The 26,527-nt window shown below is 39.3% G+C and overlaps 1 protein-coding gene across 7 annotated transcripts; it reads left to right on the forward strand.

Annotated features, from left to right (window-relative positions):
• The first annotated feature begins 667 nt into the window (after positions 1-667).
• fam168a (family with sequence similarity 168 member A) lies at positions 668-25,172 on the forward strand. 7 transcript variants are annotated; one of them, XM_034114955.1, is made up of 8 exons: positions 668-857; positions 11,354-11,461; positions 12,059-12,219; positions 14,079-14,159; positions 18,390-18,532; positions 19,237-19,450; positions 19,986-20,112; positions 20,313-25,172. In XM_034114955.1, the coding sequence occupies exons 2-7, from the start codon at positions 11,400-11,402 to the stop codon at positions 20,096-20,098; spliced, it is 774 nt and encodes a 257-aa protein (XP_033970846.1). In that variant the 5' UTR covers positions 668-857; positions 11,354-11,399; the 3' UTR covers positions 20,099-20,112; positions 20,313-25,172. The 7 variants fall into 7 exon arrangements, with proteins under 7 accessions (XP_033970846.1, XP_033970849.1, XP_033970853.1 ...); XM_034114958.1 differs by having other exon boundaries at positions 669-857; positions 12,128-12,219; XM_034114957.1 differs by having other exon boundaries at positions 671-857; positions 19,237-19,423.
• The last annotated feature ends 1,355 nt before the right edge of the window (positions 25,173-26,527 follow it).

Genomic DNA, 26,527 nt, shown 5'->3' on the forward strand with positions numbered 1-26,527 from the left:
CAACATTTGGGTTTATGCACGAATCGAAAGCCTATGAATTTGTGAACGTGAACTTGCAGCCGTGCTGTAATACCGTTTCACCACCACAGTGCTGCTGACCAAATAACACTTTCCTGCCTGAAAATGTTGATCGCATAGATGCATAACGGCAGATTTTTGTAAACATACACTTATATTACCACAGCGCCATACGCATGATAATAATATTATAATGCAACGACATACTGATATTGGTAATTTCTTATCAATGCAAAAAACACGGACACAATCCATAAAGTGAACACACACAAAAAAGAACAAAGAAGTAACAGTGTGATTATACAACAGGCTATCAATAGACCATCTTCCTTCATCTTTTTCATCTAGTATGTATTATGCATGCATTAGTGGACTAGCCTTTAATATTCGCATTAACTATTAAAATCAAATGTTCTATTATTTAATAATTGAGAGTAGGAACAGTATCAGTCAAACTGAACAACAGTAACTAACGGTATTGTGTCTCATCTGCTGTTTTTGCTTTAGGTTATAACAATATCGACCTTTATTCTATTACTATTTGGTTTTTATCAAAGCCTCTATATATATGTTATCGGTGGGACCCCCCCCTCCTCTCTCCTTACATCCCTGCATCCCTCCCTTCCTCTCTCTCTCCCTCCCTCTCTCCCTCCCGGCAGTGCATCCCCATCCCCCACACGGTGGCCGTCTCTTCGGGTGAAAGCTGTCTTCTCTGCGCCACTGGTCCGACAAAACGCTGCTGTAGCAGAGCCAGTCCGCACCGACCCAGAGCAGAGCAGACACAGGAGAAAGCACGTACGCACACGGGAATCTTTTTGTTGTTCGACCGAGTGGTTTAGGTAAGTCCGATGTTTATCATGGAGGGCAGGAATGTCCATGTGTCGACTTGGTAGTTGTTCGTTTTTTTCATTTTTTTCCCCTCCTCAGTATCCTTTCAATTGTCCTCCGTGGTGGAACTAGCGCGCTAAGCTAAAGGGGCTAGTTTAAATAACGGAAACAAACCGACATTAACTGCCGTATCGCAAGGTTTTGTATTTCCTTAGTTGTTTGCGTCCAGGCGGTAAAAGTAGCTGCTGTTGTTCCGGTGCAGCCATATCTGATCCAATGTGAGTGATTTTTTTTATTGTCGTTTGCTAATCTTTACCAAGCTAGCCCGCTAATTAGCAATTTTTTAGCAGCGTGTGCCGAGGGATGCGAGGATGCTACGGGTTAGCGATGCTTTTTTCAGGCGAGCATACAAGCTAACGTTACTATTATGTGAGCAGCACATATTCCTGCATAGGGGTGTTTAGGAATGGTTGAATAGCCATGCTAACGGTAGCTAATCTGGTGATAATTGGCAAGATGGCATCTCGGAGTTGTTATCTAGAAATCGGTGGATTTTCAAAATGGTGTCTTAAGCTTGTTTGAGTGTGACCATTTTTGTCCAACCATGGCTGTTTTGGCGTTGCTTGCTATCCCAGGAATGCAGTGTAATGCCAGTACATGCAATACTCTGATGGATATATAACTACATATTAACCAGTACTGTGGTGGTATATACAAACGCATGCATGCTAGACTGTGTCCCCCAGGCTACAGCCTCCATTATGAACAAAACAATCGTATTTTGAAGTGAAACTAATGGGGTATTGACGGAGTTTTCTGCTGCATCTCTGGTGTGTTTGAACAATGTTTTTAAGTGTAGTGTCTTTTCTGCATATGGAAATAGTTGTGCACTAGATTTAAATGGTTCACCTTCGCAAAGTCTTTCTAAACCACGTACGGTTCAACATAAACATGTGGTTCCTCTAAATGTTTAATTACATAAAGACATCAGCTGCTATTGGACAAAGTATAATACAGATGTATCTGGGTAGCAACTAAAAACAGTTTTCTGTGCTTTATATTTGCTGACCAGTTTTTGATTGTACAATTATTGTTAGGTCTACACAATGACAGATGCCCTCGATGACATCCTTATCGCATGCTTTGTTTGATCAACTCTCTCAAAAAATCCAAACATTTTTATTTTACTAGGACATCAGGCAGATTAAATCAGCCTTGACACAGAGTGTTAGGCATTTTTGCTTGACGAACAACTTAAACAATGAATTAGTTATGAACATTTCGGTTTAAATTATTCCTAACCATTCAGCTCTAGTAGAGATACAGCAGTCTAACATGGTATCACCGTACTCTGGTGGCACAGAATACAAAAACTAAACTGAGCCTCACATAGTTCAAAAGAGACAGGATTACACAAAATGCTTAAGGCACATTTCTCATCTTCTCTCTTATGACTAGTGTTATCAGTGAAATGAATCCTCTTTGCGTTCATCTCTTTTTTTGGGGGGGATTACCTGCTTTGAACATTGACTTCTAATCCCATTTAATTCAAGAAGCCTTATCGTTCTAAAGGGATTTCTTGGTCCTCGCCAGAAAGACTCAGCTTAAAATGATCTGTGTACAGTTCAAATGGCATCTGCAAAACCAGAACATTCAAGTTATTTTGTTTCTGCCCAACAAAAAACACATCACGAAGGCTTTTCACAACCTTTTTAAGACTAGTGTGATCAAGAAGCATGTGGCAGTTACATCCCCTTGATGAAGGCAGTCTAAGGTGACCCCTGTCTGCCATGCTAGAGGAAAGGAGGGGGGAATGGGTTTTGGCAAGCGTTAGGAACAGTCTTGTATGTATTAAGGGTGGGCAGTACAATGCAGCCATAAAACTGTCAGACTATAAAGCTGGAGTCACTTAATGGTACGAGTCAGTGTTTCTATAACAGACTGTTATCTTTCTAGCGCTTCAATCCCGTGTGGTCTGAACCACTTAATGAGTTCCCTCAGAGACCAGGGAACAAGATGCTTACAGACGGTGGCTTTAAATTCCCCCTCCTTTGTTGTCCAGCTGACAATCCCCTTGACTTGATGACCAGTATTTTTTTATTAGAAAAATATCAGATACAATAATTTGCATGGTTATACTAGCTGTAAGGTCAGTGATGTTTGACAACAAAGACATTGATGAGATAATTTAATGATTGTGGTTATTCTTTTACTAAAGATAGTGTTTCATCAACTATTGTTTCAATTTGTACATAAATATCCATAACTTTTTTTTTTTTTTAATGTAAATGTTTTATAGTTTAGTCTATAAAATTGTTGATTTCACAAAGCCGGTCCAAAACCCCAAATTATTAGTTTTACAAAAGCTGTTGTTTAAGAAGTGTATTTGCATGTATACAGTGGCAGGTTGAGATGATCCCTGGGGGCAAAGTTGTGGTGCATTTAGCTGTCAGTCATCTCTGGGGTCTGCAACTGTGTAAACACACACAGTACACATGCAAATAAACACATGTCTGCGCTGTGGGCTGTTGTTTTATTACTGATACCTACTGTCATGTTCAACATAATGTTTTCATGCTGTAGTCCAGTAGCAGTGTTAAAGGTGAACATATATCTAATGATAAACAATTGATACTGCCTGACATGTTTTAAAGTATTCTTAAATACAAGCGGCTGGAATAAAGCTAGAACAAAACAAATGAAATGTGTAGAGTGAGAGCCGAGAGAACAAAGAAATATACATTTAGCTGGTTTTCGCAAGTTTGCCAGTAAAACATTTAACACGAACAGAAATCCTTTATTCTGAGTTTGATTCAACATAGTGGCCTTACAGTAAACTTATTATGCTTATTGCCTGATTCATATTTGTATTCATAACACAATTAATTCGACCCTGAATATTAACACAATAACGCGCAACATGTACTGACCAAAAACGTATCTTGTAGTGTTTTTGAAAAGAAGTGGGACACAGTTTGTGTTTTGACACACCCTGAAAGACTCAGCTGGATATAGTCATCTAATCAAAGGTTTGCCTACATTTGGGACACTATTTGAATGGGTGTATACACATACACATACACAAGACCTAGTTGGCTCTGTCTTTGGAAAGCTCAAAATACTTTTGAATGACTGGAACTGATCAGCAAATTGTAAGCTCATCATTAATGATGATCTTGTGAAAAAAATCAAATTGAAATGTTTTTGTTAACAAAGAACCCAGTAATATTTCTATTTTATTTGAATAATTATTATTATAAAACAGGCCATGGCCTGTTTTTGCCTTTGTTTGTCAAGTCTCACCTCAACAGCAGGCCATACTGCCGGTCTGCTCTAGTAGTGCTTGGAGATTGATTTTGTATCATTTGTTTAACTGACAAGTTCTAACTCGGAAACCTGTTGTGAATTTGTGTCTGTGCATGAATGTTGTTTTCTCTCTACCTAGGAACAAATTCTTCAGCAGGCTCATTCGCAAATTATATATATATTTTTTGAAACCTCAAGCTTTATTTTTTTCGTTTACATGCATTGTTATTTATTATATTATTAGTTTGCTGCAGGGTCATGACCACCTTCCATAGTAAAACTCAATCAACATTGTCTTTCCAAAGTAGAATGTAAGATGTTTAAATGTTTTTTTAATTAAATCGAACATCAAATTCATGGCCAAATAAGAACTCAAGTCTTGCTAGCAGCTCATTATTTGCTCTCCAATCTTAATCATGTTGGGTAAAGTCATCAATAAGATGTGATGTACCTGGTTCATTAATCGATTTGGATCGCCCTTGAGTGTAATGCATTCTGTAAGTGTGCCTTGTCGTCAAGATAAAGAAAGACACTACAGGCCAAGGATGCACCAGAGACTTTATATTGTTATGACATAAGTGATTACACAAGGATCTACTAAGCTATACTGTGTACAGGCATGCCACGGTCAGCTTTTTCTGTAGCTTTTTTTTTGCCTGCAGCGTTTTTCTGCCTGCCTATCATGAAGGCATGGGTACATTCACTTACTGCTAAATAGTGGAAATGCTTGTTCTGTTGCGTTTCTATATGCAACTAAACATTAGTCGGTAAAATGCCATTAATAATCATGTGTTATTGAACTTGTTTAATACAAAGGTATAATTGCAAGGTGCAAAAAGTAAGCGTTATAACAGCAACACATACTGCTTTACACTGTCCCTTTGAGGGCCTTTCAAATTCTACATGGTTGGCAATGACATTAACTAATGATCCATCAGAGGTAATTACGATTTTCTGGCTGTTTTAATAGTGATAATTTCCACTTGTCATGGTCCTTTGATTATTTACACATCTCTCATTAAATATTCCTCTCAATCCCTCATCTGGTTATCTGGCCTGGCCATAGATTTCCTGGCTTGTAGTATCTTTCATGCCTACTATCGATGTTCTAATTCCCTAGCTGCTATGGAACTCATTGGAAATCAACTAACTTAATGTCCCCTAATCAATAACATTGGACAGAAGCCTCTTACACCTTTTTTTAATTATTATTTATACTCTTTGTTGGGGACAACTTTGTCACCACCCTTTTTGTTAATTTTTCTCACTGAAGGGGACTCTATTAACTTTGTAGAGCATAAACTGTACATTTTATATTTCATTCTTCATCATGAATTCATGCATATTTTTACTGTCTGTATCAGAGAAAAATGTTGACCTCAGTGTCAAAACCTTTCACCTTTATGTAGTCCTTATACATCACATGTTTGTTATAAACCAAGCACCACAGCCAGAGTAGAAATCTCAATAAATGGATAATGTTGAATGGTATGTATTTCATGGTAACATTTCCATTTAAAGTGGGCTGGGACAATATTGGCAAATAATCCAGAGATGCAGGCCCATGAGGTGTGTGACTGATGAGATGAATTTGAAAAGAAGAATAGAGGAGGAGGAAGCCAGCTCAGAGAAAAGGGGAGATGCTGTCCCAAAATGTATAGAGCTGTCCTAGATCTAAAATAGCCCAGGGCTGTGTGGAGAGGGTTGCTGCAGGGCCGGACGGGGGGGGGGGTCTGATACCATCGCACTGTCTTCGAGCACTGTAGTAAGATGGATTTGGACACACACTTGGCCCTTTAGTTGGTCTGTCCTCTGGGCCTGTGTTTTGATAGATATCATATGCTGTTGTTGGAAATGCTGCTGTAGTAAAGGCCTTGAGAACAATCTATGAATGTGAAGGAGAACTGCTTCAAGTTTGCAACACGGTTTTACGGGGCTATTATGCTGCTTAATCGTTGCTTATATAGAGAAGGAATCATTTAGTCTATAATGAAATATGGCCATAACGTTTCCCCACAATCCAAAAATAACATTTTTAGTGGTTTGTTTCGTCTTAAGATTGTCATGTATATTGGAAGCCAAAACATTTAGCTAACCTTCACATTTAAAAAGCTGGAACCAGTGAACGCTAAAATAAAACAATATGCTGTTATAAAATCCACATCTTGGCAGATGTAGCATACCGAAAGTATCCTAAATATGACTCATGATCTCCGAATGCATTTCTGGATATTTGTCAATAAGGAAAAAACTAGATTTGAGCCATCACAGTACCATCAGCAATGTATCTCATATCCAATGTTTTTTGTTTCTCTGCTTCCTTTTTCATATAACCAAAGTGAAATGCTTCTTTCTTCTGTATATAAAAAAAGGCTTTTCAGCTATTCTGTCCTGCGCTGAAGTGTGATGACGCCCACCAGTTTTGATTTGTTGCTTTAAAGAGTAGATGCCTGGTGAGGTATTATGTGGGAGGATAGAGTCAGTGTGGGGGTTGTGTTGTATTGTACATGTTCTCTAGGAATGGTAGCTCTTTGTGTGTGCGTTTGAGTGAGTGAGTGAGAGAGAGAGAGAGTGAGAGCTTTATTCTTTCACAATCCTCCTCCCTCATTATTACCTCTACTGCTCCCCTAGGCTGCAGGAATCCCCCTTTATGGAGTGGAACCAACATTATTGTTTTGCAACATGCACGTTTTTTATATTAACATGCACCTCACTAATTTAATGTCGGCATAATCTTTGAAGATCTGAAACGAGGCAAAACCTGACTGCCACATTACTGAGCTCACACAAAGCATTTAAATATAGACACAAATACACACCCAGCTCTGTCTGTGAGGCTGCTGGGATTTTGTACCTAGTCCTTGAGGCTGTACCTTTTGAGTTCAGCCCAAATTAAGTCCCACTAATAGAGTTTAAGCCTAACAAAGTCCTGTAAAATAACTCTGGAGGAGACATGGAGCTGGAAGGTCTCCTTTATAATGTCAGCTGTGCTAGACGGATCGCAAGCTCCCAATACACTTTAATGTCAGCATGAAGGTAGCAATTATAGCTGAAAGGATTAGTCTGTGGACAGGAGAATACGGTCTATACTGTTAATCATTTAATTGCTTCAATTAGACTATTTGGTGGGATAAAACAAGGAATTTGAAAAATAAAAAAGTGTGACATATCATCAAAATATCAGTTTTTACTTCCATGTGATGTATGAGACATCTCATAAAAAGCTGGATGATTCCCGTCCTTTGTGAGGAGAACCTTGAATGGAATGTGTCATTTAGTATTTGCAAAGTGTCGTAGTGATGGTACTAAAAGAGTCAAATAAGATTTGAAAACAACATCCACTTCACAGCAAAAAACATATTTAGCTAGTGTCAGTTCTCAGTGCAAACCAATTTTCTGATAAATATATTTTATCACCACAGTGTCATTGACAGACAGGCTGGTGAAAAAAATGAAAAATCCAATTTCATGTTGATAATCATTGGCTGTTACAGAGGTCACATGGTTAACGGTCACTGTTTGATAGTCCTAAGGCCAAAAGCTGTCAGCAGATGAGTGAAAACACTTAATGTCAGATCATCAGTGCCAGAGTCCGCTGGAAGCCTTTACACCGACGGAGCGTCTGCAGCTAGCTCGGCTTTCTCTGAAGTCTGGTGCGTTTGGAAGAAGAAAGAGAGGAGTGAAAAGATAAAACTTTCCAGAAAGCAGCCTTCAACTTTTTGAAAATGCGATGCATGGTTGCCAAACGAGTAATTTATTCAGTTAAAATCTGGATTCTGATGATGTGTTTTTGGTTTCTTTCCCCTCACTGGCATACTGGCAAGGCAGCTTTTGTACCTGCAGCTCCTTCACAGTAAATGCTTTCTGCTTCTTAAATGACCTGGCTTCAGTTTGGCAAATAGGTCTAGCTTCTCAATCGCTTGGAGTTGATAATGTTTTAGGTTTTGGAATGTTGTTTGGACAAAACATTGAACTGGTTCTGGGAAATTGGTATTGTGAAACATTTGGAGTATCTGCTTTTCTCTAAAATCTTTATAGACTAATTGATTAATGGATAAATTATTCAGCAGATGACTCAATGTTTTTTTGTTATTGTCTTTATGACGTCTTTGCACTACTACAAATAAATGTACTTAATCTTTTTATGGTAAAGGTCCTCACGAGGATGGACTTCACAATCTGTCAAACAGAAGGTCTTCTGGCTAGAAAGAGGCTTTTTGTTTAGAATGAAGAGCCTGAAGCTCCTCATCATCCCCTCCCCCTGAAAACAAAAGGGAGTTGCCAGACACTCCCACTCATCACATGGGTTTCTGCCATTCTCTGTTCCTCACACACACCTTCATTAGACGCATTGTGATGCCCTCTATTGTTCTCACCATTCACTTTCATCACTTTTGCCCACACACACACACACACACAGTATACCCTCTGTTTCTCAGGCTGAAACAGATTAACACACTCTACTCTATTCAGGCACACTGATAATTGGTAATGTTGTGATTACGACACTAGACCACATAGTTAGCTTAGCCACCTGTCCATGTGTTAGTGGGTATTGTTCTCTCTCAACACATTCACATAGGCATCAACATTTTGCTCAAGTGAACATCCTACAGATTAGGATAATATTTTAGATTAAAGCTCTCACAACACAAGGTTTGCTCAATTTTTATTTGATGATTTTGTACAATAATGTTCTGTTAAGATAATGAAAATCTACAAATGTTGTGTTTTTAAAGCAACAGAAAATTCAGCTTTTTTGTTTGCTTATGATTAGGGATGTCCCGATCACCTTTTTTTGCTCCCGATCCGATTCCGATCATTTGATTTTGACAATCTGCCGATACCGATTTTTCCCGATCCGATCTTTATGCAATGCATTAAGAGGAAAAAAAAGGTAACAGATAACGGCTGGTCATCCAACGCGATGAATTCAGCTATCTTGGCTGTTATTTTTTTGGCCTTTTCACTGTTCTGGGGTAGTTTCTCTTTCCTTTTAAAAGTCTCTGAAAGTGTCGGTTGTTTCAGTGCCGTTACCTGAGTGGCCACTGTGTACTCGTCGTGTTGTTGTTGGTGGTGTTCGTATTAGATTGGTCATGTTGAACGTAGCTCTGTTCTTTCCACCACGCGGAGCCTCCGCCTTGCAAACATTGCATCTGGCTGTTACACTGCCTTCGCTTTCAATTTTATAATACTTCCAAACTCCTGACATTTTCTCTGTCCCGACTCCCGAGTCACCAGCTGAACGTAGCCTCTTGTTAGCTTACTGCTACTATTAGACACTGCGCCCACTCTGTTGCCAGATTTGAGAGAAATAAGCAACCCAGTCTATGAAAACAAGCCCAAAAGAAGCAACACATACATGATGTTGTGTAATTTTAACCCAAAACTAAGGCCTCAGGATGACTTTAAGACGTGAACATGGTCATTTTTGTTTTGTAACATTAAATAAAATGTATAAAAATATTTTATAAAAAAAAAAAAAAAAAATCCGATCCCCGATTTTTTCCTCCCGATCACGTGAAAATCACGTGATCGGCTCCGATCCCCGATCACGTGATCGGATCGGGACATCCCTACTTATGATCATATGTTGTCTTCCCCTACATTATGATCAAATCAAAAAGCTACAGTATGATCACCGCATTGGCTTTAGGGATGGCAACTGGCCTGTCAGCCCACCCATTTGGTCCAAATGGCTTCAGATATACTTGGTGTTTCGTGCTTGACAGATTTGCAAGCGTGACTGTGAATATTTTTTATTTTATTACACAGATCATTGCAGATCAACATGGAATAAATTTTTTTAATTTTAAAACTCGTAAAGTGAACTTTTAAGAGATTTAAGGAAAATTAAGGGTTGTATTTTTTAAGCTCAGCTGTTTTTTTTTTTTATCTGGAGGTTGGAATATATATACATATATATTTTGCTTATATCATGGTACAATCAAATCTTCGCAGGAGAGACAGATTAAGTTAGATGGAGGAATGTAATGATTGTTGATGATACACATACACAGGTTGCTTTCTGAGGAATGCATGTGTGTTTTAAGGAATAAGCGCAAAAAGACTGAAAAGAAACAGCTCCCACGTATTTGTACTAGCTGGCGGCTGTCTCTGGGCGTTTTGACGTCAGTGTTGCTGGATGGTGCGCTGAAATGCTTTCTTGCTTAATTTGAACTGTCACTTGGCATTACAGCGGTAACGTGCGTGCCCAGAAATGATGACAGTAGAACTATAATCACCTGAAGGATTTGTTAACTGGCCATGAAGCACAAGCCCAGGATGGATCGGTCAGATTTAAGTCTGTCTTTTGAGACGGTGCATTTCACAAATCTACAGGAAGCTGAATTAGACAAATGCATTTTCATAGTCTAAACATGGTGAATGGATGGTGTGCAAAGAGCTTGCCACAACACATTTCACGCAGTCTTATACAACACACGACAGAGCCGCAGTTAAAACCAGACAGAACCGGCTTGATCGTCATATACAGACTCCCATCTCTTTCAGAAAAGGAAGAACAAATCAACACACAATCCACATGAACTGAAATAACACACACACACACACACCTTTCCTCCTCTTTATTTATTCCTCGGCTGTTCCGCTCTGTGTTTGTGCGATGCCTTGTGCTTTTGTGGTTCTGGCTCATGCTCACTTGATCATGCTTATTCATGACGCTGTGCAGGACCCAGCTTATTTGTACTTTTATTTTGTTCTCCGTCACTTGCCCCCTCACTGGGTGTGTCGTGCTTCTGAACGTTTTCTTTGCTGCTTGTATAGGATGTCGTGTACAGCACATCACATAAATACAGTCATGCTCATATCTTACTTTCACTCGCATGCACATCACTTAGGCCTTATATAAAGAGGAAAGAGAAACCTAACCTTTAGGCTGTTTTATCAGCCAGTAGAAACTGATTGTTTTATACGCACAGCTTTAAAAAATAAATGCAAAAACATTCCATCTCACACTATTTCCAGGAATTCTTCTCTATTTCACACCATGATGCATTCAAGGACACGGCAGTTACCACAAACACTCACTCACACACTGTCTAAATCACTGTCCCCCTGCTGCGGTCACTAACCATTTGCTGTTGCACCGGTGCTTGCTTCTTTTGCCCTTTTTCTTTTTTCTTTTGGTCTCTTTTCCTGTGTTCATTGTAATCATGAACTCTCGCTGTTTTAATTTCAGATTTGCATATCCACTTCCACTCCTTCCTCATTTGCATACAGCAAGAATGGCGAGCGGGCATCCCACAGACAAATTCAGTTTCATGTATCAACCAGACACGCACAAGAGGTACGGGGCACGCATGCACACACACTCACACACACATGTAAACACAATTTCCCATGCCCATATACTCCATGACGAGGTAAGTTGGGAGCACTGGAGGTCATTTCCTCTACATTGTGAAACTGGTGGAGAGAGCAGCCTTATGGTTATCTAAATGGCTCTTGTTATCGGTCATCTCAACCCAAAACATTTCCAGAACCTTTAAAGTTTAGCGGCCATTCCTCCGTTCAGTCCTGTACTCGTAACCAGGCTGGTCGATATGGCCCTGCCTTGTTTGGTGCAGTAGTAAAAAGGCAGATACATTTGATTTATTTACTGCCTCACAGAAAACCAAACCATTAGATCCATGCGTACTTGTGCTTTTTTGTCAGTACTTGTGCCTCATTTATTCCAACAGTCCGTTTTTTTTTTTTAAATCCATATTTGCGTTGAGCCTGCTCGAGGGTGAGGATTCACAGGGTTTGATCTTGTTTTTGTTGCATGCTGGCAAAATCCCTCAGCTGGATGTCGCCTGAAGAATCTGAGTTTGGGATTTATGTGCGTGATGAGTGCGTGCCTGTGCTTGATAATCATAACCGTTCTTCTTTCCAATTTACACAGCTTACATCTCTCTCCCTTCCATATTCCCCCTACCCCCTCTACCGCTCTGTCTTTTTCTCCCTTTCTCAGTAAGAACAGGTTAGCTTCAGCTATGAATCCCGTCTACAGCCCCGTTCAGCCTGGCACTCCATACGGAAACCCTAAGAACATGGCCTTTGCAGGTAAAACTACCTCACGCATTCATCATCCTCTATACCATAATAAGCATGTTTTTAAAGGATGGCTTCAAGTGACAACAAACACTGCCACTGAGATTTGAATCAGTGAATGAGTGTCCTAAAAGATAGTCCTGGGAATTGCTACTTGATTTGTTTACTCTCTTGTGACAACGTTGGAACCTGGTGCAGAAGCGTGACGCTGGGATCATTTGCCACCCTTTTTTTATTTTCCAAAACACGGTGCAAAGTTTAAACTGCAGGTCAAGATGCCAGCAGGAATAACACATGTTTTAGATTGTGTTTTTACCAAGTTCCACAAATAAATAACAAAGTTGATCAAGTCAAATGAGAATACTAGTGTAACTTATAGTGCTTTCACTACTCAAAGGTGTGTTAACATAGAAGACCCAGTGGACATGGTCTGAGGAAAAGCAATGTTTTCAGGGATTATTTCCTCGCAGAGACTTCATGTCTATCCCATCTCATGTGTGTGCGTTACGGTGGGTGGAGAAGCATGCATATGTACAATAACTTCATAATCAAGTGTATGCAGAATTATAGATTCCAAAGTCCTTTGTGTAGCAGGAAATCACAATTTGTTTCTATATAAAAGTAACATTTTAAACCTTTTTTATTTTTGCTTTAGAGGTGGTTCAGTTGCGTCTTTAAAGTGAGTGTTAGTCATTCAACAGTTTTAATTTCAGAACCTTTAAGCATTTGGATATGAGCTGTAGACTGAATACTATTATGGGACCAATATAATACAATTGGTTTAGTTATTTTATCAGAATGTAAAGGTAATAGGGTATGTTTGATGAGAGGAATCTGAAATGTTTCTAGAATTGCAATGAGCCAGTGGCATATACACATTTACATTACACCATGGGATGGTAGATGTATATAAAATAGGCTCCCATGACCTGACTATTTTAGTCGTTAAAAGTGTAGTTAAATGCTACACTTACCCCTAACCTGTTAAATCTGATAGTTTCTTATCATACAGCAGCCAAAGCTAGATAAAGCAAAGGCTCAAGGCCACAGAATATATTAATGAGCAGCACTACTCTAGCTCATGGGGCTAGTTCACTCATGTCATGTCTTGTTCACCATATTTATCACAAAATACCATGTTTTATGCTAGGTCATAAATAGTCTATATAAAAGAACTGCATGTTAATAGCCTAATCGTGTAAATTCAAAACGTGTACATTCTGATTTTAATCAATAACTTTAATGCAAAATATGGATAACACTTTATATGTGAAATTATACAGATGTTTACACCTATTACCATACGTATATACATCTTTACCTAATCCAAATGAATACAGTAATGGTAATGTAAAGTGAACTGAGTAATGGTCATTTAAAGTGTGAAGTAAAACACACTGCAATAGTGAAATGATTGCAAGTATGTGCTGCTTGTTCATTAAAATAACATTGTTCACTAACAAAGCATCTCTTAACTCTCCTGCTTGTCTCCTCCTTCACGTCTTTCTCTCAGTGTGTCTAAGTTGCACCTTTTTATCTACAAAAGCTTTTTTTCTCAGGTCAAAATCTGCTTTGTTTGCTTGAAGTGTAATTGATGATGCACAAAAGTGTGTGTGTGTGTGTGTGTGCGCACTGCTAATGATTTCTTTCTCCTACCACACTATATTGGCAGGTGTGTCTTGTCTGTATGTAAGACGCATCCAACCGACTGTGTTATTGGTGCTGACATTTTTTTTTAATGAGCGCCATCTGTGCACATCCTGCTCCAAACCAAATACTGCCTACCTGTGTGTGTGTGTGCATATCAGTGGCCCTCTTGCTGTTAAGCCATGGTTTCTGATGTATTCTCTTTTGTCTGTGATGTCTAACAGGCTATCCAGGAGGGTATCCCGCCACGGCTCCCACATATACACCCAACCTTTATCAAACAGCGAATCCCGGGTATCCACCAGGTGAGCCCTAAAACACACACACACACACACACACACACACACACACACACACACACACACACACACACCACACACACACACACCATTTGATGACTTTGTTTATATTACACAAGGTAATATCTGGGGTGAAATATCTTTCAGTTGAACCCAATTCCTCTGAAGTTAATTAGTGGGATGTTTCTCATTTTGCAAGAAGAAAGTCAAGAGCGTTATCGTGTCATTGAGAATTAAACATGACATGTAATATGGTCAAATACAATGCATAAACGACAATAACGTAGACGTGTTAGCAATGAGGGATTTCTCCGTTTCTTATTAACCCTGGGAAAATGTAAACAAAATTTAAAAAAAGATAGACTTCGAAGCTATACTACTTATAAACTATATATAAACTGAACAGCCGTGACCAACTAAATTAATAAGCCACCAATTAATCTATAATAACCTTCAGAAATGTGTTAATGTTGCTGCTGAGTCATTGTAATCATTTCATTCATATTCTTAGGTTATGCCGTGAAAGCCCTTGGTGTTAAATAAACTAGACTCTGCTGGATTTGAGTTTGAAGTCACATGATCTACCCTGATGCTGTTCGAGAGGGCTTCATTGAATATATATGTTGATTATGCATACTCGACCAAAAGCAAATATGATGAGTTATTTGGGGAAATTAAATACTTAATATGTATGTAATATCACAATAACCTCTGCTTTGAATTGTGTTTTATATTTAAAGCAAACGTGGTAGTTGAGAGCTCCACAGTAAAGTGAAGGCAGTATGGGTTAAAGAGCAACTTGCAGGTTAGAGACCCCAGTGAATAAATGTGTAGGAAAATGATGTATACACTAGATTTTCAAAACAATATACAGAAATATATACTACAGTGACATCTGGCGTCGTTTTTGTAAGACATTTATAAAAATAAAAAAAGACCACCCGCGTGCGACGTCACATCACGGAGAGCGGCCGGTCTAACGTATGAATAAACATGGTTCACAATGCTAGTTTTGACAGAAGAGGTTGAAAATGTATATTCATATGCATATGACGGACCACAACCTTATCGGAGAGAAATAGAGCTGTGGTGTGAGGAGAATCTGTGGAGAATAGGGCAGCTGTCTTGGTGAGTGACCGGCGTTAGCTACAGTTAATGTTAGCTAACGTCGGTCACATCACAACATTGTAAAGTTAGCTATCATATATCAGGCTATAACTAAAGTAGTATTGATAATATAGTAACGTTACTGGCAGGACTGTTGATACTGATCCATAACAGAAACTAATGCGCAAGTATCAGCCGTATCTCGCGTTACCTAATGCAGCTCCACACTAAGTCTTACGGTGCTGTGTACCGGAGGGGGGAGAGAGAGATAGAGGAGCGAGAAGGGGGGGGAGAGAGAGAGAGGAACGAATGGGGGGGAGAGATGTAATACGGTTTCCTGATAAACATTTTGTTTGATAGGCCTCAGCTGTGGAGAGTATGTGCTCAGGGAGGTGGATGCACCTCGCACAACGCACCCAGGAACGAAAGCTAGCTCCGGTCCTTTTCCTGTTAGGGAAACTGTGGACTCGATGTCATGACCTCACCATGATTAAAAATGGTGAAATGCAATGTCAAATTACCGAGAAAATACTACAAACTACTACCGCGGATTGGGCAGAGAAGGAGTCAGAGAAAGTTGCTCCCCCATGTGACGTAATATGACGCGTTTGACGTATGACGTAAAAAAAAGCAGTTTTTAGTACAGAGCTCAAAACGGCGATGATGAGTGGTGATGTCAGTCTAAAGAGCGTTGATGGTGGAGGAGTGGGAGGCCGGCCGGTAGCAGCTGCCGGTGGCCCTCAGCAGCAGATACACGCTCTGCTGGGGCTCCCTGTCTGGCCCCACAGCAGATGGGAATAACAGTTGTCGCTGTGCAACCCAGATATGGTGTGTCTGCAGAGACCGAAAGTTTAATATGTCGGGATCCAGAACCTTTCAGCCTGGAAACCCAGACCGGGTCAATACCATCTCACTGGAGCTTTCAAATGTCAAGCTTGTTTTTAGAATAGAATGTGTCTAAAATGGCTTATAGTCGTGATTTTATTGAGCATTCTAGCAATCAATAATTGGTGGTTGTAACGCTATCTCAGTATGAATATTAAATAAGGTGTCGCATGTTAAAACTTGTTCAACTGTGTGTAATACTAAGAAGCCATCCGTCTCCTAAAAGTATTTGAGGCTTCTTTTCCTTTTTGACTTAACTTGTTATTTGTTTGATATGAATTTGCCTGAAGCAAGTAACGTCATTTAAGATTTGAAAGCTCCAAAACAACAAATTCATGTCTAGAAGGTTGATCATTTCTAATAGTCTCACATTTCCAGTCCCAGTGAGGTGAGTTTTATATTAGCAAACTTCATCACGTGAATTCATCAAAAAATATTTATTTGCAAAGAGTGACAATGTGTAGGCGTGTGGCGTAGTGGGTTGTCCGTAGGTGTTCGGGTCAGGGCAGCACAGGTTCAAACCCCACAGGTTCAAACCCCACTGCAGTCAGCATGTCGTTGTGTCCCTGGGCAAGACACTTCACCCCAAATTGCTCCTGTGGGGATTGTCCATAGTATTGAGTATGTAAATCGCGTTGGATAAAAGCGTCTAACAAGTAACATGTAATGTTAAACTCAAAATCACAACACCTTTATCACCAATGTCAGATAGACAATTTGAAATACCCAATCAATGAACTGAAAATAGGGAGAACAAACAAGCGTATTGTTCAAAGATAAATGATAGATCTTGTGGATCGGGTGAAGCTGGCGACTTTAAACATGAAGTTATTACTTCGATGGTACCAGACAGAGCGATGGGATGGAACATCGGTAACAAAAAAAGAGTAATTAAAAGAACTAATATAATCTGTTCGATTAAGATAACAATTCTTAATTTAAAGAATTTAAAAAATCACCTAAACAAAAACATATTTGTATTAAAGTAGAATTACTATCAATCGATAAAAGACAAAACATTTTAGGAAAGGAAACTGCTGCTTAATTCGTTCCAATTCTCCTGAATTTCAAGTATCGTACCAAGACAGGGCGGTTTTCTAGATTTCATCTGTGGTGCTTTGAAGCCCCTCTCATCCCGTCCCCTCCCCCAGTTTTGATTTATCTTAAGGAAGTCTAACAAAAAAATCAGGTGTGCTTAAGCAAGGCACAAACAGCTTGTTCAAACAAAGGAGACTCATTATTGTAGCTGTCGTTAAAATCAGCAGTGGTAATGTTTTACTGCAAATCTTTTTCCTATGCATTCTGTATGGGGAAATGTACGTCTTTAGATTGTGTGCCACAGACAACCTCCAGACAGCCCGCTCATTAGGAACACATCTTGGTCAATGTCATTATTTCTCAAGACCATCATATAGACAAACACTTTTCGATCAGGCTTTTGTGTAATTGTCACACACCATTGTCCTTTAATGCCCTGCGTGCATGTGTGTGAATTTGCACAGACACACACTTTTAGACGCGAGTAGCAGCCCCAGCATCTCTTTGTTCCCTCGTCCTTGTGTGAGGGAAGCGCTTTCATAAGCTCTGCAGCAGCGACTAGCTAGTAGCATGTTTGACCTTCAGGCTCCTCCCGGTGGCGGCTCAGAGGTACTGCACCTCGCAGAGCACACATTACAGCACACACTAATGCTGCGGTCTGAATCAGATGCCTTCACCGCCCTACAGTAGACTTCAAGCCTTTCAGACCTTTTTAAATCGTAGTGTCGGTTAAATAGTGCCTACATTTAAATCCTGTTTGCACAAATAAGGTTAGGAGGTTTTTTGACTGCATTTTCAATCAGAAGTTGGTTATACTCCACATACACTAACTATAGAAGTACTGTCTTTAGCAGTAAGCAACACGGCAGGCTATCTTCCGAGGCCCGAGTAAGTCCACTACATGAGAATTTTAAGACCTTTGCTGTGGTGTTTGATCCTCAATACCCATTAAAAGATGGTACCAGTCCCCCATCTGGTGGAGTTTGTAGGAAATGCAAAAGGGATATTTCTACTCTATATATACACATCCGACAAAGAAATAGACACGGATAGGAGCAAGTTCTCCAATTTGAAAATGTATATGTGATATTGTACATATGAATCAAATACATTTGGAAAAAATACTTTGAAATCCACTATCCCTGGATTTTATATTTCTAAATCCTCCTTTCTTTCCCCCCTCTTTATTTATTTTGACTATTATAGGATATTCAGCAGGCACCCAATACAAAGTGCCCCCCACTCAGTCAAATGGAGCACCCCCTCCCTACACCCCGAGCCCCACCCCGTACCAAACAGCCATGTACCCCATCCGCAGTGCCTACCCTCAGCAGAACCTATACGCACAGGTAAGGAACCTTAGTGAATTACACCTGACAGCATTTCCTTAGAGACACACTCTCTCCTCTGAAGAATGTTGATCAGATCTGTCTAGTTGCACGTCGTGTTGCACCTGCTCAGCTGCCAGGGCCATTTCACTCACTCTCTTTACTGCACACATTTTATCTGATTATATTTGACAGTGAATTGGTACAATAAGGTTAAGCAATTTGACACCACAGCTATGAAATGCAGTGTTAAACAAAGAAATACATTACAAATGCCATAACAAAGTAGAAGTCTTTTGAATTTGAGCTATGGGTGGTTTTGTTTTGTTTATGGGCATGTTAACAATTTATTTTTGAACAAAGAACCCATTTGGTTAACTGTCACAGTGAGCTCCAAGAACCAAACCTCCCAAACAGAAAGTCCATTTAGTTTGCAATTTCACAGGAAACCCCTGGTGAGCAAATGATACTGAAACAAGCCTGAAACACAGTGGCTTTGTTTGAGATGCAATTACACGACAAGCCAACAACAAAGATCTCATTTTGTTCTTTTGTAATTTGGTTTTTTTAATGGGTGAATGGTTGTTTAAAAGTCCAGAGACAGGAGGAAAGATAAGAATTAAAAACGCCAATGAGTTTTCTGTATACTTTTTGTATGCAGTGGTAAAACATTAAGCGTTATAAACGTTACACTAACGCCTCACTTTCCTCCTCCACCCTCTCAGGGAGCGTACTACACCCAGCCGGTGTATGCGGCTCAGCCTCATGTGATCCATCACACCACCGTGGTGCAGCCCAACAGCATCCCCTCCGCGGCCCTCTACCCCGCACCCGTCCCCGTACAGGCTCCTCGCAACCAAGGCATGGCTGCCATGGGGATGGTCGCTGGGACAACCATGGCCATGAGTGCAGGTACGGCCAGACTCCTGGCTCCAACATGTTAAGTTTATTTCTACTTTCCGAGATGACTTGCTTGCATTGACGTCTTTGCTTACCTCTGTTCTCTTGACTGTTGCTCACTAAATGTGTTGTTTTTAAGACTGCTCTTGTGATTTTGCTGGCATTCTTGATCGATTAGATGTGTTGATACAGTCAGGTCTGCATATCCTAAAACAGCAGTGACACTGCTGTTTTAGGATATGCAGACCTGACTGTATCAACACATCTAAAAGTTAAGCAATTCAGTTATTAGTCGATGTAGAAAATGTAATGGCAACTATTTTGATCATCAATTCAATTTTAGCCACTTATTTCGGGGCTAACCTCGAGACCTTAACTTAAATCAGCAGGTGTTTAGCGAAAACACAAGCTTAGAATTGGGGGAAATAAAACCCAAATGCTTGATTTACTCTTAAAAAGAAATGTATAAAAGGGCAATTCATACTGTACAGCAATAACTGAAACCTTCATAGCTGTTCTGCAGAGTGATACATAAATAACTGATCTCATTAATGGTGTTGTTAACTTCCTGTAGGGACCCTGCTGACAACGCCTCAGCACGCCCAGATTGGAGGACACCCGGTAACTGTGCCAACCTACAGGCCCCAAGGGACACCTGGGTACAGCTACGTCCCGCCCCACTGGTAGAGCCCACCCATCATGTGAGTGTCTGCCCTCCTGCTGTTTACTTTGTCCTCTCCTCCATTTATTACACTCCTTACATCCTTTTGATTTGGTTGTGGTCTCCCTGACTTGAACAAACTGCGCTGCCTTTCATTTGTTCTCCTCTCTTTTCCTTAGAGGTGAGTGTCATTTTTTTAATAAATCACTAAGGTGTTCCTTTTCTCTTCTCTCCCACCAGATCTGGAGTCCACCATCGTATGCAACTGCTCAAATCTTACCCGGGCTCCCACTGGTAACCATGGGAACTCGGCACCTGTCTGCAAGAACAAAACTAAAGTGCAACAGCCACTTTACTATTATTGTTATTGTTAGTACGCGACATTCTCTAACGTTTTTACAAAAGCTGCTTTTCTTTTTTTTTCTCTGTTCATTTGCCAACCAGTCATTACCTTATTTTGTATGGCTTTTTTATTTTATATTTTATGTCCTCTTTTTATTTTTTTTGATGTGTTTGTCATTGGAACTCCAGAAGGACTCTTGACCAATCACGGGTGTCAGTTGCTCCTGTTTTGTGTTGTGCTGGTGTGTGTGGTCCTTCCTGCTGCTCAGTTGGCTGGAAAATATCAGGCACTTATTCCTCATTATCTTCTCCGTCAGTCACTACAAACACTTATTGACTTATGCTGCCAAACTTCTAAGAACTAGATATCAGCACAGGGTTTTAACAAACTAAGCATTTTAGGTTTCAGGTTATTTGACTTCTTGATATTCTTTCTTGCCTTTGTTACTTTCTTCCTCTTTATTCATTTTTATTTTCAGTCGTCTTCCAGCGCATAGCTGTCTGTCCGGCAGTAGTCAGTCCATCCCCCCCTCCCGTCGTTTATCTCCGTACGAGTGCTACGAGCAGAGCGCTTACTGACCCATCCAGCTGTGTGTCCCACTTCGTCCGCTTTAGCATGATACACACCAAGTAAACATCACCTACTTCATGCTACATACTATGCAGGCTAGTATGATGGGACACTTTCAAAATCGTAACCTTAAGTGTATTTCAAATTGTACGAATATTTATGATTAACCGCGTCACCGTCGTGGGTGGTCGTGCACAGTTTCTCACACGCGCATACACACACATACACAGGGGCTCCTGTGATGTGTTGGACACCACATGATCATTTAGTTGCACTTACTGTACAATATGTTCAGTTCTGCTGTTACTGATCAACACACACAAAAGCAACCACAGACACACATGACATGGATTTCTGAGTGTGCATGGCAGACAGCAGAGGAGGAGCTTAAAGGGATTGTATTGGCGCAAAGACAGGAGACAAGATGTGGAGAGTAGACCAAAAGGAGGGAGGAGGAGATGACATACTCAGTCGGGTGTGTTTATTTCAAGGTACAAGACATTTGAGTTTGTGTTTCTTACCTGCAAGAGACCACACAATATGCTATTTTTGCACTACATGTTTTGTACATTGACTCCTCACTGTGATTACTTCGTCTCCTCCTCCCTTTTTTCTTCGAGGTGACTATTTTGTAACCAAACACTCAAAAAAGTAGAAAACCTAGACTCTTACATATTCATGAAGTAATGGCCCAGTCTAATAAATATGTGCTGATAGATGGATACGATTCAATTCATAGTCCAGTGCTGAAAATGTCCAATCAGAAGGCTGTAATGTGTAGACACCGAGGCCATGCCATAGGGACAATTTGTTATTCTCCGAGTCCAGATTTGAACTTTGAGGCTAGTGCCATGTGATTCAGGAGCGGTGGTTACAACAGTCTGAGATATGAACACAAGGTGCAGAGCCTGGATGATGAAGTGTCTCAGCCTCTTAGTTTTAAACCGGTTTATTCCAGGTCGATTTCAGACTTTTTAGTAGTCTATAATATCCTTATTGCAAACGTTTTGGAATGTACACATATCTGCTTTTACTGGCATTTAAACATAATCCACCATTTGTAATCCAGCATAATCTTAATTAGTGTTCAGATGAGGATAATATTTGAGCCAATGAAAAAAGGACCATATACAGCCTTTTTCTGTTGCCTTTTTTATGCTTATTCATGTGAAAGCGTGTATGTGCAAAAGCAGTATGGTGACCCATCTTAATAACACTACAAACCTACAGTAGTGACGGTAGGGTTCAATATTTAGGTGAGGCGTGTGGCATTTTTCAGGATTCACACAGAAAAAAGGACCGAAATCACCGCTTCATAATCTGTAGCGTACAGATTTGTTTAACAAAAGCATTTACTGCGCAGGTATGTAGATGAAGTGGTTTGATATTGCAATAAAATAAGAGGGAATGCCTCCAACTGTTTACATACAGTTAATATTTTATCAGCGTTTGGAATTGATTATTTTTTTTGAAATGCTTGTAATCTAATGTGGATAACAGGCTCTGTATGCAGTCTCTATTCAATAATAAGTACACTTAATGCTAAGAAGAGAGGTAGACCATATCAAACATTTGGGTTTTGAATAACTTTGTGAGGAAATGTTGCACAACATGAGAAAAAAACAAACTTGATGACCATCATTTAATGCTAAGTAACAGGTACCTAGGCTTTGTAGTGAAGGAGGGAGGAGCAATTTATATTGTAATTAAAAAAATAAAACGATAAGATTGAGTGTTTGAGCTATTCTTAGTCCAGATGTTTGTACACTTGTAGGTTAATTCTCAAGAAAATATTGCATTATGCCGCTGTCGGATGAACAAACGCTTGTATTTCTGAAGATATAAAGTGGATGTTATCGGGTCTTAAAGTGTCCAACATCTGTGTTTTTATTCAACCTGAAAAGAATACACGAAGTAGGTTTTCTTGCGACAGCGTTAATGTTACTCGTCATTAGGATTTATTTAACCAACCACTACTATCAGTATTTCTCAATTAAATAGTTTTTTCTTTCCCTCTGGTAAATTGAGCATATGGGTATGCATAATATTCAGGTGTAACTCACTATAGCATTGGATCTTTAAGTAAAAAAAAAAAAATGCAGTATATTTATACAGCAAGTGGTACAGTAATGTATTTCTAGCTAAGCATGGTTGCATCAGTGTGGCAGCTACTGTTTGTGCTTTTAATATTTTATTTGTTTTACCTTTTCTACATCTCTGTCCTCTACATACCTGTCACTGAGGAGGGGGAGACGTTTAGATAATGTCCGTCAACAAATTGCAGAGATTCTTGACACCAAATCCTACGTTTGTTTGACTGTGGAAAGGCTACCATGATGCTTTAGGAGACCATCTTTGCTGCCTTGTGGGTGCAAAGATGTATTTAATGATGAATGGAAACCCTCAGCCTCAATGCCCTTTTTGTTCTGTGCCATATTTCAAACGGTAAAGATTACTTTCATCTCTCTGGTGAACTTCTTGTTATGTCTAGCTTCTTGTGAATCTGTGTTTCCCTAATGCTGAATCTTCACTTTGTTGATGCATATTGCCTGTCTCACTTTGACCTTTCTTACAGTATCCTCCATGTTTGTCCTACTTTCACTCCAGAGGCCATTTTGCATCCCACCAACCATTCAAACACTCAGTTATTCACATTTCAGGGATGCACAATGATCACTAGTTCTGCTCCCTCTCATGTCCACTTCTACCTTCCTTCTTAAACCCTCTGCTCTCAGCGACATGTTTTTGTTCCTTCTCTCCGACCTTTGCAATCACCACCACCCCGTCTCAGTAGCAGTCGTATTGACCTATATGACAGTCATTCAATTGGTGATACTCATGCCGATAACCCATTGTAATTTTTGGTGTTTGTTAAACCTCCACTGAGCCTTTTTTAACACTAGATGTCGCCAGTGACGGAGTCTTGAATCACTATGGGTCTACGCTTTGAGCCGAAATAATGAAAGTCCTTTACATTTTTCAATGACAATTGGGTGTCATATTTTTTTTAACACGGACATGTTTTTGGGGGGGGTGTGGTCTTCTCCAAATTTAAGGTCCTTTTTTCCCCAGATATTTTTTCTCAAATGCCGTTTTCGACTTTTTTTTTTATAGGAGGGGTTGATCTTTTTAAGTTGAGCGTTATTAAGAGAGTGCTTTTCTTTCTGGGCTGCGGACCAATCCTCTTAAAAACTGTAACTCTTTTTTGAATGTGGGGTCCCCGTAAAGAGGCAGACGCAACAGAGCAGGTTTGGGTTTTCAGGATGTAGAAACTGCTCTTCATTCACTCCATTCCTCGCCTCTTCATTCATTTCAATTTGCACTTAAGTGAAAATGGACAGTTTAAACACTTTAATGTGTTAAGTGGGAGAAAGGCAAAGTTGTCATGATGGGTCTTTCATCATCTTTTCTTTTTTTCCTGTATCATTCTATCCTCTGACATTTCCAAATGTTGAAAGTCGGTAATTTTACTGAGGATTACACTTTATTTTTTCTCCAGTACATTTCAAAAATGCTTGTTCACTTTGACAGTGAAAATGCACCCAGAACCATTCACACCACTTCTCGTCTCCTTCCCTCCCCCCTCTCTCTCTCTCTTCCTTTGTTTGCCTTGCCGTTGCTAAGTCTTAGTTTTTAAATTAAAACACTACTATCAAAGTAAGTAGTAGGCTCTTAAATGTCTTCGATGTTCTGCTGCAGCTTTTTTAATTTCAATTTGTCCGAGATATCTCTTGGTTTAATTTCACACTAAATGTGATGCAAAAAGTGGAAATTCCTTGTCTTCCAAAAAAAAAGCATACTTGTATCCCCCTCCCCCTGGATCAAGTATTAGGAACAATCCCATCTTTGGAAGTTTTAGTTTGGTACCCAGTTTGCACATGCTATGGTATATCTGTTACCGTAAGGTTGTGTTTGAAACTGAAGCCCAACGTGTGTTCAGCGTTGAGAGAAGTGAACTGTATGTTAGCTATTTGGTCCAGAGTGAAGGACCAGCGTCAGGCTTGTGATATGAAGTGTAAATCTGTTTTTCATTTTTGTTTTTTTATGTTTATTTTTCTTTTGTTGTTGAGGGTTTTTTTTTAAGATCAGTTAGTGATCGAGTACTATAACTAAGCCAAGTTTGTAATTGTATATTTACTGTAAAATGTAGAACATTGAATAACTATTAAAATTTCCTATAAAAGGAAGATTGTTTTGTGTCCTTCTTTATTCACGACAGATTGCATGTTGAATCTTGCATAATAAAACCGTTGGGGATTCATCACGTGACATTAAACTGAGCGAATCAGAAACATGTCACAATTTTCTAAAGGCGACCTTTTCTTATGACAAGTGTACACACTTTTTTCCCATAAACAACACATTTCCTTAAATGAAAATGGAAACGGTTAAATCAACCTCACCTTTTATAAAAAAAAATAAAATAAAACTCTTGGTTAACGGGCGTGACTTGTTGCTAGTCTGGCATAATGAAAATCTGCATGAGTCACAAACCAAGCATAGTTTATTAAAGCAAAGGGAAGTGTTAACTTTAAACTGGGAGCCCATACAAATCAATTCATTATTTGTTTTTTTGTATTTTATATGTTTGTGTTATGTGTAACGTTGCTGCCTTCTTGGCCAGGTCAGCATTGACAATGAGATTTTATCTCAATGTTTTTATCTGGTTAAATAAATGTTAAATAAAATAAATTATCTTTTAATTGTCAATTTGAATTGTATTTGTCTCCCTATAAGCTAAACGTCAGAAATAAAAGTTTGTATGTCATGCCTTCAGAGATAGTTTAATTTCAATATTAATTGTACTATGTTTTTAAGTGATTTCAAGGTCGAGAATAAGCTTAACTGGTGGTACATTTTTCACCAGAGCAGTGCCACCTACTGCGAATGCATCTTTGGAGCAACAAAGGAAGTGAAGAAGAATAATGCAAATTAGCAAACATACATTTAAACCAAGCATTATTTAAAATCATTTTTATGTGAGTGTTTGGAAGATGCATAAGGAGAATCCTGTATGTACATTTCTCTTTGTGTGCGAGATAAGTCCTTAAGACAATTATTCTTTGTTTTACTTGTAGACTTTAAGTGAACTACATTGCATCATGTATTTATTGTCAAAGCTCATCCCTAGTCCTTTTCAAACATTCGTTGTAATCCTCTTGATCTGGGTTGAATGCCTTTAGGATGAAGCTTTTAAAATAATGAAACTTTGCAACAAATAATGAGATTATGCAAATGTGCAGTTTCAATGCACAAGCACTGACACCAGGAGGCTGAATATTCTAAGTATATGTTAGAATAAAAGCTATTATTTAGCAAATATATTAATTTTATTCCACAACATAATTATAGATATTACATTTTTCATGTAATTCTGGCGGAAAATGCTAATGCATGGCATCCATAAGACACGTTTCATCAGATTTTCTGTTCTTCAGTTGCCTGTCAGTCATTGTTAGGCCAAAGACAACATGCTTTCTGCTTCTCTTTTGAGGAACAGGTTGACGTAAGGACACTGACTGAATGTTTATGCTGCTTTTTT

This window comes from Trematomus bernacchii, unplaced genomic scaffold (assembly GCF_902827165.1).
Source record: "Trematomus bernacchii unplaced genomic scaffold, fTreBer1.1, whole genome shotgun sequence".
Lineage (NCBI taxonomy): Eukaryota > Metazoa > Chordata > Actinopteri > Perciformes > Nototheniidae > Trematomus > Trematomus bernacchii.